The sequence below is a fragment of the Vicia villosa genome, linkage group LG5 (assembly GCF_029867415.1).
Source record: "Vicia villosa cultivar HV-30 ecotype Madison, WI linkage group LG5, Vvil1.0, whole genome shotgun sequence".
In the NCBI taxonomy this organism is placed as follows: domain Eukaryota; kingdom Viridiplantae; phylum Streptophyta; class Magnoliopsida; order Fabales; family Fabaceae; genus Vicia; species Vicia villosa.
Window position 1 is genome coordinate 76,503,915 of NC_081184.1, and position 15,438 is coordinate 76,519,352.

General features: G+C 39.2%; 2 protein-coding genes across 2 annotated transcripts in view; both read right to left on the minus strand.

Annotated features, from left to right (window-relative positions):
- Positions 1-8,980: 8,980 nt before the first annotated feature.
- On the minus strand, positions 8,981-9,556 carry LOC131604863 (uncharacterized). Its single transcript, XM_058877278.1, has one exon. It carries the CDS (start codon positions 9,554-9,556, stop codon positions 8,981-8,983), a length of 576 nt encoding a protein of 191 aa, XP_058733261.1.
- A 3,406-nt stretch (positions 9,557-12,962) lies between these two features.
- Positions 12,963-15,438, minus strand: part of LOC131604865 (uncharacterized) — a 67,385-nt gene continuing 64,909 nt past the window's right edge. Inside the window, exons 2-3 of the mRNA XM_058877279.1 lie at positions 13,318-13,372; positions 12,963-13,215 (exon numbers count right to left, since the gene is read on the minus strand). Coding sequence (XP_058733262.1) covers positions 12,963-13,215; positions 13,318-13,372 — 308 coding nt within the window. The remainder of the gene's footprint in view (positions 13,216-13,317; positions 13,373-15,438) is intronic.

Below are 15,438 nucleotides of genomic sequence, written 5' to 3' on the forward strand. Positions count from 1 at the left end.
TACAATTCCAAATGCTCATTTGCAGCTATTGCTTCAATGATTTTGATGATGCCTGAGGCTGTTGTGAAATTTGTCGAGCCTCCAGCTGCTGTATCAATTAACTGTTTCGTTTTCATTCTGAGCCCATTGACAAATACTTGCATCTGTTCGGTTTGTCCATATTGTGAGTGGGACATGCTACTAGAACTCTTTTGTATGCATCTCCTAAGGGCTCACCTTCCTTTTGTTTGAAGTTCAGGATGTCATACCTCTTCCTTATAAATACAGATGCAGGAAAATACTTATTTAAGAAAGCTTTTTCCATCTCTTCCCATGATGTAATGCTACCCGCTGGAAGGGAATAAAACCACTCTTCTGCTTCTTCTGCCAAGGTGAATGGGAACATTCTCAGCTTCGTGGCCTCTTCTGTATGACCTTCGATTTTTAAAGTCGTACTCATGGTCAAAAACCTCTGTAAGTGCTTGTTTGCATCTTCATTAACCTTTCTGGTGAAAGGCTTTCTTTCGAGTTGAGTGATGGTGCTTGGATGCAATTGAAAATTAGGAACATTCACTGGTTGGTTGACAATAGTTAGTCTTCCTCCCAATGTGTTTCTAGCACAATAGTCTCCGAGAAGTCTCTCTGGTGGTGGTACCTCGCCCATGATCTCTTCTTCACTTTCGGTGTCTGAACCAGAATGAACTGTAATCACTTCTTCCTCTGATTCCATTTTAGCTTGACGAGCTTGTTTGCGCCTTGCGTGAACAGTCCTTTCAATTTCTGCGTCAAAAAGAAATTCTGCAGAGGCCTTACCTCGCATAAACAGATTAGACAATTATTAGAATGAGGAACAAAAATAAAATAAAATATATATATATATATATATTTTCAGAAAATAAAATTTTAGTCGGAGAGCAACAAAATTCTAATTGAAATAAATCTAAAAACTCTATAATCTTCGGCAGTCCCCGGCAACGGCGCCAAAAACTTGATCGGTAAAATAGCAAGTGTACTATTCTGCCTCTGTAGTAATAAAGGGAAAATTCCCCGAATATCAATCTCAAGGACTGCGTGATATTATAGAGTTAGTAGGAATTCAATTAAACAAAAAGCCTTAGGGGTTTTGGTTTTTATGATTACGAATTAAATTGCAAGTAAACTTAAAAAGGTTGATTTGGCCAAATATGAGTAACATGCCAGGGTAGGTGTGTGCATTAACATGTAGCAATTCTGAACCCTTGTTTCATTAACAAAATTCAACTTATCAATTACCGGTTCTTAAGGGTATTTGCTCCTAAGGCCTTAGTGGGCAAACCTTTGAACATTGAAATCCTAATCCCAAAGTCCTTCGAAATTAGTGATCAAATCAAGTATTATTATAATCAAGAACAATCTGGTTACTATAGGGTATCCCTAGTCCTAGGTGATATCTACTATAGTATAATGGTATAAAAACCCTAACAATGGAGGTCAATCCTAATTGTCAGTCATAAATCAATCCAGTTGGTCCGACGAGGAAAGCATTAAAAACCTTATACCATTAAATTGAACATGAAAGAGAAATATGTTATTGAAATTCGGAATTCAAAATCATCACAAATGTTAATCAGGGACACCCCCTAGCATTGGGGGGTTTAGCTACTCATATCATCCAAAGAAATTACAAAGATATCAAATAAAGACATTACAATAGAGATGATGAACTTTGATCTTCAATGGCTTCCGCTCATGAGAGTTCTCTGTCCTTCTCCAATTGCATAGGCTTCTTTTCTCAATCCTCCAATTCTTCGTGTGGAAAAAAGATCCCTAATTCATCTTGAAAACCCTCCTAAATAGTGAAGACTCACTTAAGTTTGTTGGAAATCCCAAAAACACCCTTGCAGGCAAACCACTGAACAAAATCACTAAAATCAGTGTCAAACCAAACACGGGCCGTGTTAAGCAACACGGGCACCCGTGTTGGTCCCCTGACATTTTTCCTTTTCTTCTTTGGTCCCAGGCTTACAAACACGGGCCGTGTTGAGCAACACGGGCACCCGTGTTGCACCACTGTTTTTCCTTCTTTCCATGCTTCGCTCCCAGTGCTCTTCCTAACACGGCCCGTGTTGAGCAACACGGCCACCCGTGTCAGGCCTCCTGAATCATGCTTTCTGAACTTCCTTGAAAATCCGAGTTTTGCACTAATTTATTCCGATTTATCCATATGAGCCTAAAAACATTAAAACACATAACCAAAGCATAAAATGACGAATAATAACATCACACACTAAATAAAATAACTTGAAGATACTTAAAAACAACGGAAAATATATGTGTGAAAACCACTGATCAAACTCCCCCAAACTTAAACCGTTGCTTGACCTCAAGCGACAATTACAAAAGTTAATGACCTTCAAAGCACATGGTGTTCATACGTGAGATATCCGTCTGTATTGATCAAGAAACAGTTGGTTCGGCATTCACATGACGCGACGAGTTTCTGTTACCACATTAAACCTCAAGTTCCCGTTTCGGATACCTCTCCAACTATGCTTTGCACTTAAGTCTCTTTCCGATTTTCCTCCTCTTTCATTCGGACAATCATATTAAGGCACTGCATTTCTTATAATAATCATCACCTGCATGAGACGAATCAAGGCTTCTTATTTTCTTTTCCTGGCACCAAACTAGCAGCATTGGCTACTTTTTATTACCGATGAAATTTTCAAACTTTGCAGTTATATATTTTCCTTTTGACGACGTTTGGGGATCAATCTTTTTTGGGCTGCATAACCGGGTGAGGGTTACCCAACTTAGCGAGCCGATTGCCTTTTACCGCCTTTTCATCATTTGGTGCCAACTTTATATCTCTTTTTGTTTTCTCAACCAGTCATCATGCAAGTGAATCTGAATTATGCTAGACTGTATCAATAAACTACTCGAGAAGTACTTCTCAGGAGACAAGTACTATGGTGCAAATCTACACGTTAGACTCGTATCTCTTTTAGGGAACCAAGGGTGTTTAAAAAAACCTCTTCTTGTCACATTATTCCGAACTTTCTGTCCTCAAACAATCCTCGCTTCATCTCTATATACTATTTCCGATCGCTCTTTAAGATCAAAACTCTTCAACAGAAATTAAAATTTCGGTCAAAATTTGGGCAGAATTCACTTTATGGTTTCACATCATACCAGTAACATAAAAATAACAAAAGAATAAAATGCAAAGAGAAGAGCCTCCCCCAAACTTGAACTAAACATTGACCTCAATGTTTTAGAACGAGTTCGAGAGAGGTGACTCATAGAGGGTATTGCACTCCAATGATCACTTCCGAGCTTTCGCTAGAGACGTCGTCTTTTATTTCTTGAAAATAAAATAAACAAACATAGAAATTAATTATTAAAACTGTGGGTTGCCTCCCATGAAGCGCTTCGTTTAACGTCGCATGGCTCGACGGTCCATTACCCTTTATTATGGAGGGTATTTCTTTTTCCACACCTTGTTGCTTGTCACGTCCGCAACCACGAACTCATGAAGATGAAAAGAATGGACTACTTTTATCTTCAACTCACTTCCCACATTCTTCTTCTCACCTTGCTCTTTCTTTTCCACCTTCTTCTTGACTTCCTTAGCATTCTTAGGATTTTTGATGGCTATATGAGTTGGTTCCACCCGAGAGGCTATGCTTGAAACTTTTTCTTGGAGATTTTTAGGATTTTTGTCTTCTTTTTCACCTTCTATCATACCAGCTGAAGTTTTTTCATTCACACCTGCCCTATTTTTCTTAACTCCTAACATCTTCAAGGTTACTTCTTCATCAAATGATTTCAGCGTTAGTGTCCCTTTTTCAATGTCAAAGTTGCAACGACCTGTCGACAAAAATGGTCTCCCAAGAAGGATAGGAGTTTCTTCGTCTTCCGGAATATCCATGATGTGGAAGTCAACAGGGAATACAAACTTATCAACTTCCACTAGCACATCTTCAGCTACCCCATAGGATTTCTTATCGGTGTGATCGGCGAACCTTAACTGTGTCTTACTTTCACTAATCTTTTCTAAATCAAGCTTTTTGAAAATGGACAAAGGCATTAAACTCACACTAGACCCATAATCGAGGAGTACCTTTTTAAATGCTATATTCTTGATAGTGCATGGTATCGCCACCGCCCCAGGGTCTTTCCTCTTTATTGGGATCTTTCTTGCTGTCGAGACTATACCACACTTCTCGATTGCAATTTTTGGCTCTCCTCCTAGCGATCTCTTTTTCGCCAACACCTCCTTCATAAATTTCTTATACAAAGGCATGTGCTCAAGTGCTTCAAAGAATGGTAAATTTACCTCTAACTTTTTGAACAATTTAGTAAACTTCTCAAAGTCTTTCTCTCTTGAAACCTTCTTTGTCACTCTGGAGGGGAAAAGTAGTTTTATCACCTGTTCAGCGTCTTTCTTATTTTTTTCTTCAATTGGTTTAATCGGTGGTCCCACAACTTCTGGCTCTTTTGGATTCTCTCTTATTTCCAGATCCACCTCTATTACCATGGGGTCATCTATTTCCTCTTTTTCAGATTCTGCTACTCTCCTACTTCTTGTAGTAACAACATTAATCTTCTCTTGGTCTTTCGGATTTTTCACAGTTGAGCTCGGAAGGGTACCTTGTGCCTGTAGAGTGAGATGTTGTGCTATCTTCCCCACTTGAACTTCCAGATTTTTAATTGAGGCCGAAGTGTTTCTGTGGTTGTTTCTTGTTTCTTCTTGGAACTAAGAACACTGCCCAGCTAATCTTTCAATTGCCACTTCCCACTATGCCTTCTGGGTACCTTATTGTTGTTGATCTTTCCAAGCAAAATTTGGATGATTCTTCCACCCTGGATTATAGGTGTTAGAATACAGGTTGTTTTGCCTTAGGAGTTTGATTTCTTCAATCTGCTTGGGAGTAGCAAAACAGTACCCCGTATGGTGTGGGCCATTACAGATTTCACAGCTGACAGGTTAAGCTTGTTGAACTTGAGCCACCTGTTGTTTACCTATATTCATAGCCTTCGATTTCTTTTCAACTTCTGCGGCTATCGCATCTTTAACCCACATTTTAGAAGTCTCCAGCTTGAGACCAATGATTCCTTCCAGTTTGCTAGCACACCTGTCATACAATTCCAAATGCTCATTTGCAGCTATTGCTTCAATGATTTTGATGATGCCTGAGGCTGTTGTGAAATTTGTCGAGCCTCTAGCTGCTGTATCAATTAACTGTTTCGTTTTCATTCTGAGCCCATTGACAAATACTTGCATCTGTTCGGTCTTGTCCATATTGTGAGTGGGACATGCTACTAGAATTTTTTTGAATCTTTTGTATGCATCTCCTAAGGGCTCACCTTCCTTCTGTTTGAAGTTCAGGATGTCATACGTCTTCCTTATAAATACAGATGCAGGAAAATACTCATTTAAGAAAGCTTTTTCCATCTCTTCCCATGATGTAATGCTACCCGCTGGAAGGGAATAAAACCACTCTTCTGCTTCTTCTGCCAAGGTGAATGGGAACATTCTCAGCTTCTTGGCCTCTTCTGTATGACCTTCGATTTTTAAAGTCGTACTCATGGTCAAAAACCTCTGTAAGTGCTTGTTTGCATCTTCATTAACCTTTATGGGGAAAGACTTTCTTTCGAGTTGAGTGATGGTGCTTGGATGCAATTGAAAATTAGGAACATTCACCGGTTGGTTGACAATCGTTAGTCTTCCTCCCGGTGTGTTTCTAGCACCATAGTCTCCGAGAAGTCTCTCTGGTGGTGGTACCTCACCCATGATCTCTTCTTCACTTTCGGTGTCTGAACCAGAATGAACTGTAATCACTTCTTCCTCTGATTCTAGTTTAGCTTGACGAGCTTGTCTGCGCCTTGCGTGAAGAGTCCTTTCAATTTCTGCGTCAAAAAGAAATTCTGCTGAGGCCTTACCTCGCATAAACAGATTAGACAATTATTAGAATGAGGAACAAAAATAAAATAATATATATATATATATATATATATATATTTTTTTTTCAGAAAATAAAATTTTAGTCGCAGAGCAACAAAATTCTAATTGAAATAAATCTAAAAACTCTATAATCTTTGGCAGTCCCCGGCAACGGCGCCAAAAACTTGATCGGTAAAATAGCAAGTGTACTATTTTGCCTCTGTAGTAATAAAGGGAAAATTCCCCGAATATCAATCTCAAGTACTGCGTGATATTATAGAGTTAGTAGGAATTCAATTAAACAAAAAGCCTTGGGGGTTTTGGTTTTTATGATTACGAATTAAATTGCAAATAAACTTAAAAAGGTTGATTTGGCCAAATATGAGTAAAATGCCAGGGTAGGTGTGTGCATTAACATGTAGCAATTCTGAACCCTTGTTTCATTAACAAAATTCAACTTATCAATTAGCGGTTCTTAAGGGTATTTGCTCCTAAGGCCTTAGTGGGCAAACCTTTGAACATTGAAATCCTAATCCCAAAGTCCTTCGAAATTAGTGATCAAATCAAGTATTATTATAATCAAGAACAATCCGGTTACTATAGGGTATCCCTAGTCCTAGGTGATATCTACTATAGTATAATGGTATAAAAAACCTAACAATGGAGGTCAATCCTAATTGTCAGTCATAAATCAATCCAGTTGGTCCGACGAGGAAAGCATTAAAAACCTTATACCATTAAATTGAACATGAAAGAGAAATATGTTATTGAAATTCGGAATTCAAAATCATCACAAATGTTAATCAGGGACACCCCCCTAGCATTGGGGGGTTTAGCTACTCATATCATCCAAAGAAATTACAAAGATATCAAATAAAGACATTACAATAGAGATGATGAACTTTGATCTTCAATGGCTTCCGCTCATGAGTGTTCTCTGTCCTTCTCCAGTTGCATAGGCTTATTTTCTCAATCCTCCAATTCTTCGTGTGGAAAAAAGATACCTAATTCATCTTGAAAACCCTCCTAAATAGTGCAGACTCACTTAAGTTGGTTGGAAATCCCAAAAACACCCTTGCAGGCAAACCACTGAACAAAATCACAAAAATCACTGAAATCAGCGTCAAACCCAACACGGGCCGTGTTGAGCAACACGGGCACCCGTGTTGGTCCCCTGTCATTTTTCTTTTTCTTCTTTGGTCCCAGGCTTAGCAACACGGACCGTGTTGAGCAACACGGGCACCCGTGTTGCACCTCTGTTTTTCCTTCTTTCCATGCTTCGCTCCCAGTGCTCTTCCTGACATGGCCCGTGTTGAGCAACACGGCCACCCGTGTCAGGCCTCCTGAATCATGCTTTCTGAACTTCCTCGAAACTCCGAGTTCTGCACTGATTTATTCCAATTTATTCATATGAGCCTGAAAATATTAAAACACACAACCAAAGCATAAAATGACGAATAATAACATCACACACTAAATAAAATAACTTGAAGATACTTAAAAACAACGGAAAATATATGTTTGAAAACCACTGATCAGTACACTGAAATACAATGATCATTATTCTCCCTAACAACTTTGAATATCAGGCGTACGCTGACGTTGGATGAGAGTGTTCAGAAAATGTCTTCAAGATGGTCAGGTTATACCGGATGTGGTTACTTGCCATATTCCCTAATTTTTTCATGGATTGCCTTTGTAGGTTTTCAATACATTAGGACTATTATTTCCTTTTTGTTTGTCTCTAATTTTTTCCTGGACCGGCCTTTCAGGTTTTTCAGTCCATCGAGACGCTCATTTTTGCCTAAGTCACCCTTTCAGGTTTTCAACTTAGCGAGCTTTTCTTTTTCTTTTTCTTTAGGCTAAGTATTTCTTGACCATATCGGAATTCACATGACGTGGGAATTCTTCACCATCCATAGTCCTAAGAGTCAAAGCACCACCTAAGAAGGCTCTTTTGACGACATATGGGCCTTCATAATTAGGAGTCCATTTGCCTCTAGGATCCAGTTGAAGAGGTAATATCTTCTTGAGCATGAGATCACCTTCCCTGAATCTTCGAGGTCTGACTTTCTTGTCAAAGGCTCTCTTCATTCTTTCTAGGTAAAGCTGACCGTGACACAAGGCGGTCATTCTTTTCTCTTCAATAAGATTCAACTGATCATATCTAGCTTGACACCATTCAGCTTCTGATAACTTGGCTTCCATTAGGATTCTCATGGAGGGAATTTCAACCTCTATAGGGAGCACAACTTCCATGCCATATACCAAGGAAAAAGGTGTTGCCCCAGTTGATGTACGGATTGTAGTACGGTACCCATGCAGAGCAAGAGGGAGCATTTTATGCCAGTCTTTGTAAGTCACAACCATTTTCTGGACAATCTTCTTAATATTCTTGTTAGTTGCTTCTACTGCTCCATTCATCTTTGGCCGATAGGGAGAGGAATTGTGATGCTCAATCTTGAACTCATCACACAGTTCTTTCATCATCTTGTTGTTTAGGTTGGAGCCATTATCAGTAACGATTCTGTTGAGTACGCCATAGCGACAGATGAGATTGTTCTTGATAAATCTTACTACCACTTGTCGAGTAACATTGGCATAACAAGCAGCTTCGACCTGTTTGGTGAAATAATCAGTGGCGACCAAGATGAAACGATGTCCATTTGAAGCCTTTGGTTCAATCATACCAATCATGTCAATTCCCCACATGGAGAAAGGCCATGGAGAAGAGATGACATTGAGAAGCGTTGGAGGAACATGGATCTTATCAGCATAGATCTGGAATTTGTGGCACTTCTTCACATATTTGTAGCAGTCAGATTCCATTGTGATCCAATAGTAACCTGCTCTTAATATCTTTCTTGTCATTGCATGTCCATTGGCGTGAGTGCCAAAAGATCCTTCATGGATTTCTTGCATTAACAGGCTTGCTTCGTGTCTATCCACGCATCTAAGCAATACCATGTCAAAGTTTCTCTTGTAGAGCACATTTCCAGTCAGAAAGAAATTACCAGAAAATATTCTCCAAGTTCTTCTGTCTTTGCTAGACGCCCCAAGGGGGTACTCTTGTTTCTATAGGAAGATTTTGATGTCATGAAACCACGGCTTGTCATCTGTGATAATTTCAACAGCGAATACATGAGCCGGCCTATCCAGGCGCATGATTGTAATTTGAGGAGCTTCATTTGGAAACTTCACTTGATACATGGAAGCCAAAGTGGCTAATGCATCTTCCATTTGATTTTCCTCACGAGGTATGTGATGGAACTCAACTTTGTTGAAGAAGGTCAACAATCTTCGGGCATAATCTCTGTAAGGAATTAAGCCAGTATGACGAGTTTCCCATTCTCCTTTGATCTGATTAATAACTAGAGCAGAATCTCCATACACATCGAGAATCTTGATTTTAAGATCAATGGCTTCCTCTAGTCCTATGATACAAGCTTCGTATTCTGCCATATTGTTGGTGCAGTTAAATGTCAGTCTTGCAGTAAATGGTACGTGAGACCCTTGTGGCATGATAATTAATGCCCTAATTCCTCGACCATAAGCATTAACAGCTCCATCAAATACCAGACCCCATCGGGATTCAGGATCCGACCCTTCTTCAGGTAAAGGATCTTCATAATCTTTAGATTTCCAATACATGATCTCTTCATCTGGGAAGTCATCTTACAAGGATTGATCATCGTCAATGGGTTACTAAGCTAAATGATCGGCTAAAACACTTCCTTTGATAGCTTTTTGGGTACAATATTGGATATCGTACTCTGATAATAAATCTGTCAGCGGGAAATTCTTCCACTCAAAGCAGGATTTTCAAATAAGTATTTGATCGGATCCATTTTGGATATGAGATATGTCATATAAGTCAACATGTACTGCCTTAGTCGGCGAGCAGCCCATACAAGAGTGCAGCAAGTTTTCTCGAGCAGTGAATATCTTATTTCATAGTCGGTATACATTTTGCTCAAGTAATAAATGGCATACTCTTTTCGACCAGACTTTTCTTACTGACCCAGGACACACCCCATAGTGTCTTCAAGCACAGTCAAATACATTATCAATGGTCTTCCTTCTACTAGAGGGCTTAAAACTAGAGGTTCCAACAGGTTTTCTTTGATATCATCAAAATCTTTCTGACATTCTTCTATCCATTTACATTCTTGGTCCTTGCGGAGAAGCTTGAAGATTGGTCCACAAGTTGCAGTCATGTGAGAGATAAATCTGGAGATGTAGTTCAACCGTCCAAGAAATGCTCTAACTTATTTCTCTGTTCTTGGTGGAGGCATTTCTTGAATAGCCTTGACTTATCAGGATCAACTTCAATACCTCTTTGGCTGATGATGAAACCCAAGAGTTTTCTAGAGCAGACACCAAATGTGCACTTGCTTGGATTCAGACGAAGCTTATACTTTCTCAAACGTTGGAACAACTTTAGTAGGTGCCCCACATGTTCTTCTTCTGATGCATACTTGGCAATCATGTCGTCCACATAAACTTCAATTTCTTTGTGAATCATATCATGGAAGAGAGTCGTCATGGCTCTTTGATAAGTTGCCCCAGCATTTTTCAAACCAAATGGCATTACACGGTAACAAAACATACCCAAGTGTGTGATAAAAGTTATTTTCTCTATATCTTCCGGCGCCATCATGATCTGATTGTAACCTGAAAAATTTGTCCATGAATGAGAAGACTTTAAACTTAGCAGTGCTATCCACCAGCATATCAATATGTGGTAAAGGGAAATCATCTTTTGGACTAGCTCTGTTCAAATCTCTATAATCAACACACATTCTGACTTTTCCATCCTTCTTGGGAACAGGAATTATGTTGGCCAACCTTCGAGGATATTCTGATGTGACAAGGAAACCGACATTGATTTTCTTTTGAACCTCTTCTTTAATTTTGTCTGCCATATCCGGATGAGTTCTTCTAAACTTCTGTTTGACAGGCGGACATTCTGGTTTCAGTGGTAATCTGTGCTTTGCAATATTGGTATCCAACCTAAGCATATCTTGATAGCTCCAAGCAAAGACATCCACATATTCTTTCAATAGTTCAACCATTCTCTCTTTGATGCTTGTTTTTAACAATTCCCCAATTCGCACTTCTCTTTTCTCTTCTTCAGTACCTAAGTTAATTACTTCCAAAGGCTCTTTGTGCGGCTCAATGATCTTTTTCTCGTGCTCGAGCAGACGGGAGATCTCTTCAAGGATTTCTTCACTACTCTCTTCCTCAGCTTCGTATACGGGGTATTCAAAGTTGGGAGGGGGCTAGGATCATTGTTTTTCAATGGGTTTATCAAGAGATAATTTGCACATGATTTATGTTTTGTTTTTAGAAATAGATAAAAAATGCAAGAGTGTATGTGCAAATTTTGAAAAACTATTTTTGACTGTTTTTATTGGTTTTTTAGGAGTTACCATTTTCTAAAAAAGATAAACGATAAAACAAAATGGAAGCAAAAATTGCTCTTTTATTAATGATTTGAAACAAAGCCCTACACAAGTTCACTTTTGTCTTGGGGAGAACAAAAGGAATTATTTTAAACTACCCGACACAACAATCTTTCGCCTTGGGCAGAGCGAAAGGATTTTAAAAAGACAGAAAATTACTTAGGCTCATGAACAACAGAAGAAGTGTTGACGGAGGTCCAGTTAGAGTTAGCCTCTCCACGCGTCACGAAGCTTGAACATTCTAGAACTTCTTCAATGATAGCAGCTATGTCTTGGTTATCTGGATTGATGTAGCCAGCACTTTGAAAGGTCTCATGTAGAGTCTTGTTATAGCTTGTAGATTCAGGTTCCTTCCTCTTTGACTTTTGAGATGCGAATCCTATATCACTCTTGTTCTTGTTGGTGGGAAGCTCAATGACTTGCCCCCAGCCTTCATATGATCCTTGGGCAACCACCTCTTGGGCATCTTTCCAAGATGAAATAGATGCATTAGCTCTCTTTTCGTGCACATGATTAACAATTTCTAAGGCTTGAAACTGAGCTTCAATTTCTTCGATGTTTGGAATAGAAGACAGTTGATTGACGAACATAGTTTGTTCTCTAGAAATAGTTATCTGCTTGTCTTTCACAACAAATTTCAACATCTGGTGGAGAGTAGAAGTGACAGCATGAACTCTGTGGATCCAAGGCCTTCCCAACAAACAGCTGTAAGCTTGACAAATATCCATTATCTGAAAAATTATGTCAAAATCACGAGGTCCGATGTAGATAGGTAGGTCAATCTCTCCAATCACAGTGCGCAGAAATCCTTCAAAGATCATCACACTAACCTCATTTGGTCTAAAAGGTGCCTCTTGGTAGGACAAACTTGCCAGGGTACCCCATGGCATAATATTCAAAGACGAGCCAGTATCGACCAGTACGTCTGTCAAAATGTTGTCTTCATATTTCGCTGATATATATATAGGTCACGATTGTGTTTTAGAATCCTTCGAGGGACTTCTCGTATCATACTATCAAGTGCTCGAAAGGTCATCTTTTCTTCAATGTAATTGTGTCCCTTTCTTCCTTTGATTTCTTCATCCAGCAATCCTAGACCCATTAGAGTCTGAATGTCTTCTTGCACACTAGCACAACCTCGCGTGCTTTCCTGGCATGTGGGGAAATTAAGGTGGCTGAAGTCAATTAATCAGTTTCCGACCCATGTTTCGTGTATCTTTGGCAAGGATCTGTGCACAGTGCCAACATCAGTTACATACTTTGTCTTGGAGGATTCTCCAATCATATTAACATTATTCTCATTTCTCTCTCGGAGGATTTGGATGAGTCCTCAATCCATGAGACTTTGAATTCCTTTTTCACTAGTGCACATCCTCGGGGATTTCTGGAGAAAATTCGGCAAGAACCATAATTGTGTTGGGTTAAACCCCCCATTCTCCACAAGGTAGCGTGCATTTGCACTATGTCACATCTCAGCAGATGTACATCATAAACTTGGTATTGGCCAGGACAACCATGACCATGTTAATAGAGTGAGCTTCTTCATTTATTTTCTTCCTTGTTATACTGATGATTCCCCTATCCAATAATTTCTAGAGATCATCAATCACAGTTGTGCATCCTTGAATGGAGATTGAGCATATTGAACAAGTACTATAATCATGACGAGAAAAATGGTCAAGTCCACAAAAGACAATGTTCATTTTCACCAAAGATCGAGTTGATTCACAAACATCGTACACACGCTCATAGTCATATTGAGTGTGTATAGCATTGACAGCCCCATAATTCGATAATGGATTAGCTTGGACATTAGGATTAACATCTCTAAAAGCGAGCATACCACTTCAGACCAATTTTTGAACTTCACATATAAGAGGGTAACAATTTTCCATAGTGTGACCAGGAGCACCCTTGTGAAAAGCACAATGAGCATCTGCCTTGTACCAGAATGGAGGATTGGCAGGAGGAGGGGTGGATCCCTTAGTTAGACCAAATTCTTCTGTAACAGCATAGGGAAAAGATCAATATAAGTCATCAGAATGGGATCAAAAGGTGGATACCTTCGTTGTTGATTTTGTTCAGGAGCCTGTTGTCGAGGCTGTTAAAGTTGAGGTCTCTGAAGATTTTGTTGCTGAGCTTGACTAACAACGGTGTGGTGTCGTTTTCTTTACCTCCCCGTTTCACTTGGGAGAACGGCACGCTAGACCCTTCACGCGGAATTTGGAAAGAGGAAGCGTCCTGTGGCAGGATGAATTTTGTTTCAGTTCTTCCTACGATATCACACAAACTTTTTAATTATCCTACGAGTAGGAGAGGGGAAAAAGATCTCAAATAAACCCTAGGAGTTTGCTAAGTGTGAGGATTCACCTAAACTAGAAATTCTGGAGTCCGGGAGGTTTGTTATACATAGGGAAGAGTTTAAGCACCCTATATATCCGTAGTACTCTACGGGAACCTTCTTTGTGTCTATGTGTTTGTGTTTGTTGCTTATTGATTGGGAAAGTTTCTCCTTTGTGTTAGGAGAAGGAATTGAATTGAATTAAAAAGAAGACGGACAAACTGACTATTTTTGGTTTTTTATTAGCTCGCTGAGATTCCTTGTGAACCTCATGCCTACATATCCCTAATGGAAGTCAGAGCTTTTTGTAGTTCGGAGAACTAATTAGGGAAATTATTTGTTTCTGGTGTCTTGCTTGAAGCTCAAGGTTGAAGCTTAAATTAAATCTCTGTTTACAGTAAAGAGACATGAAATCATCTTTATAGAGAGGTATTTCTGCTATTCCACCACAAACATTTAAAAGAGTGACAGAAAAGCTGAATTCATTTCATTAAGAGAGGGAGCCTACTTGGTTGATCAAGTATGATAGCCACATGCCTCTTGAATGAAAGAAGGATTCTCATCCAAATTAGGGAAAGTGTACAAGTCTGGGTTTGTTTGCCTCAGAGCATGCCTTTCAAAAGTCCTAAATGGGAGAATGTTTGAAATTGAAATTGAAATGTTTGTTTGTTTGAATGTGGTGAGATAGGAAAAATATCTCTCTATAGAGATAAGTTATGTCTATCTACTGTTTCAAAGATTTTATTTTTAGCTGGCTTGTATGAGTCCCAAGCTTGAGGCTTTTGATTGATTTATTATTTTATTGACTCTGGGAGATAACTCTACTGGGGATTGAATTAAACTAAGAAGTTTATGTGTTTTGTACAAAGCCCAGAATTGAGGCTGACTCTTTATTGAAAAATATGTCTTTTACTGACTGAGACTCGTGAGATTATCTTTTTAAAGAATGAATGGAGGCTGACCCTTTCCAGGGGTTTTACCCTGCTGGAGAATTTATCTTTTGAAAGTTCAATTTTTGGAGGCTAACCCTTTCCAGGGGTTTTGACTCAGCTGGTGAAATTATCTATTTAAAAGACTGATTTTTGGAAGCTAACCCTTTCCAGGGATTTATGAATGATAGCAGAAAGATTATCTAATTAAGACTTCTTGTTTAAAGCCCAAGATTAAGGCTGACACTGACTGAGGATAGACAAACAAGGAACCTAGACTCTGCTAAGGAAAATTAATGAAGATAAGGGTGACAGAGACTGTCCATGTCTCTCATTCTAAAGGGTGGACTCAATATGAGATTGAGACATTCTTAGCTTGTTTAAAGTCTGGTTTAAAGAAAAGAAGAGACTCACCAGGATAGGCTAAAAGGTGACTAAAGACCTGTTCCTATGTTTATAAGAAACCTGATGGGTCCTTGTATACAAGCTCAAGAGGAAGCTGGGAATGCTTTTAAGAAGCTTGTGGGTCCTTGTACAAAGCCCAAGAGGAGGCTAATTGAGGGTCATCGAGGGTCCTTGTTATAGCACAAGAGAAAGCTATGTGGTTTCGAACTTATTTTGGCTCTAAGAAAATGGGTAAGAGGTTTCACCGGGAATAATTCCTCTTGGGTGGATGTATCCTATTTGGGTTCTAAGGCTTTTTTCAAGATGTTTCACCGGGAATAATTCATCTTGAGGGTTTGAACTACAGATCTCTAATTAGGAAAGAGCCTTCACCGGGAAGACATTCTCAATCCT

Excerpts from the sequence above, each read along its gene's own strand:
- LOC131604863 (XM_058877278.1), bottom strand. The coding sequence starts at position 9,556 with ATGTATTGGAAATCTAAAGATTATGAAGATCCTTTACCTGAAGAAGGG.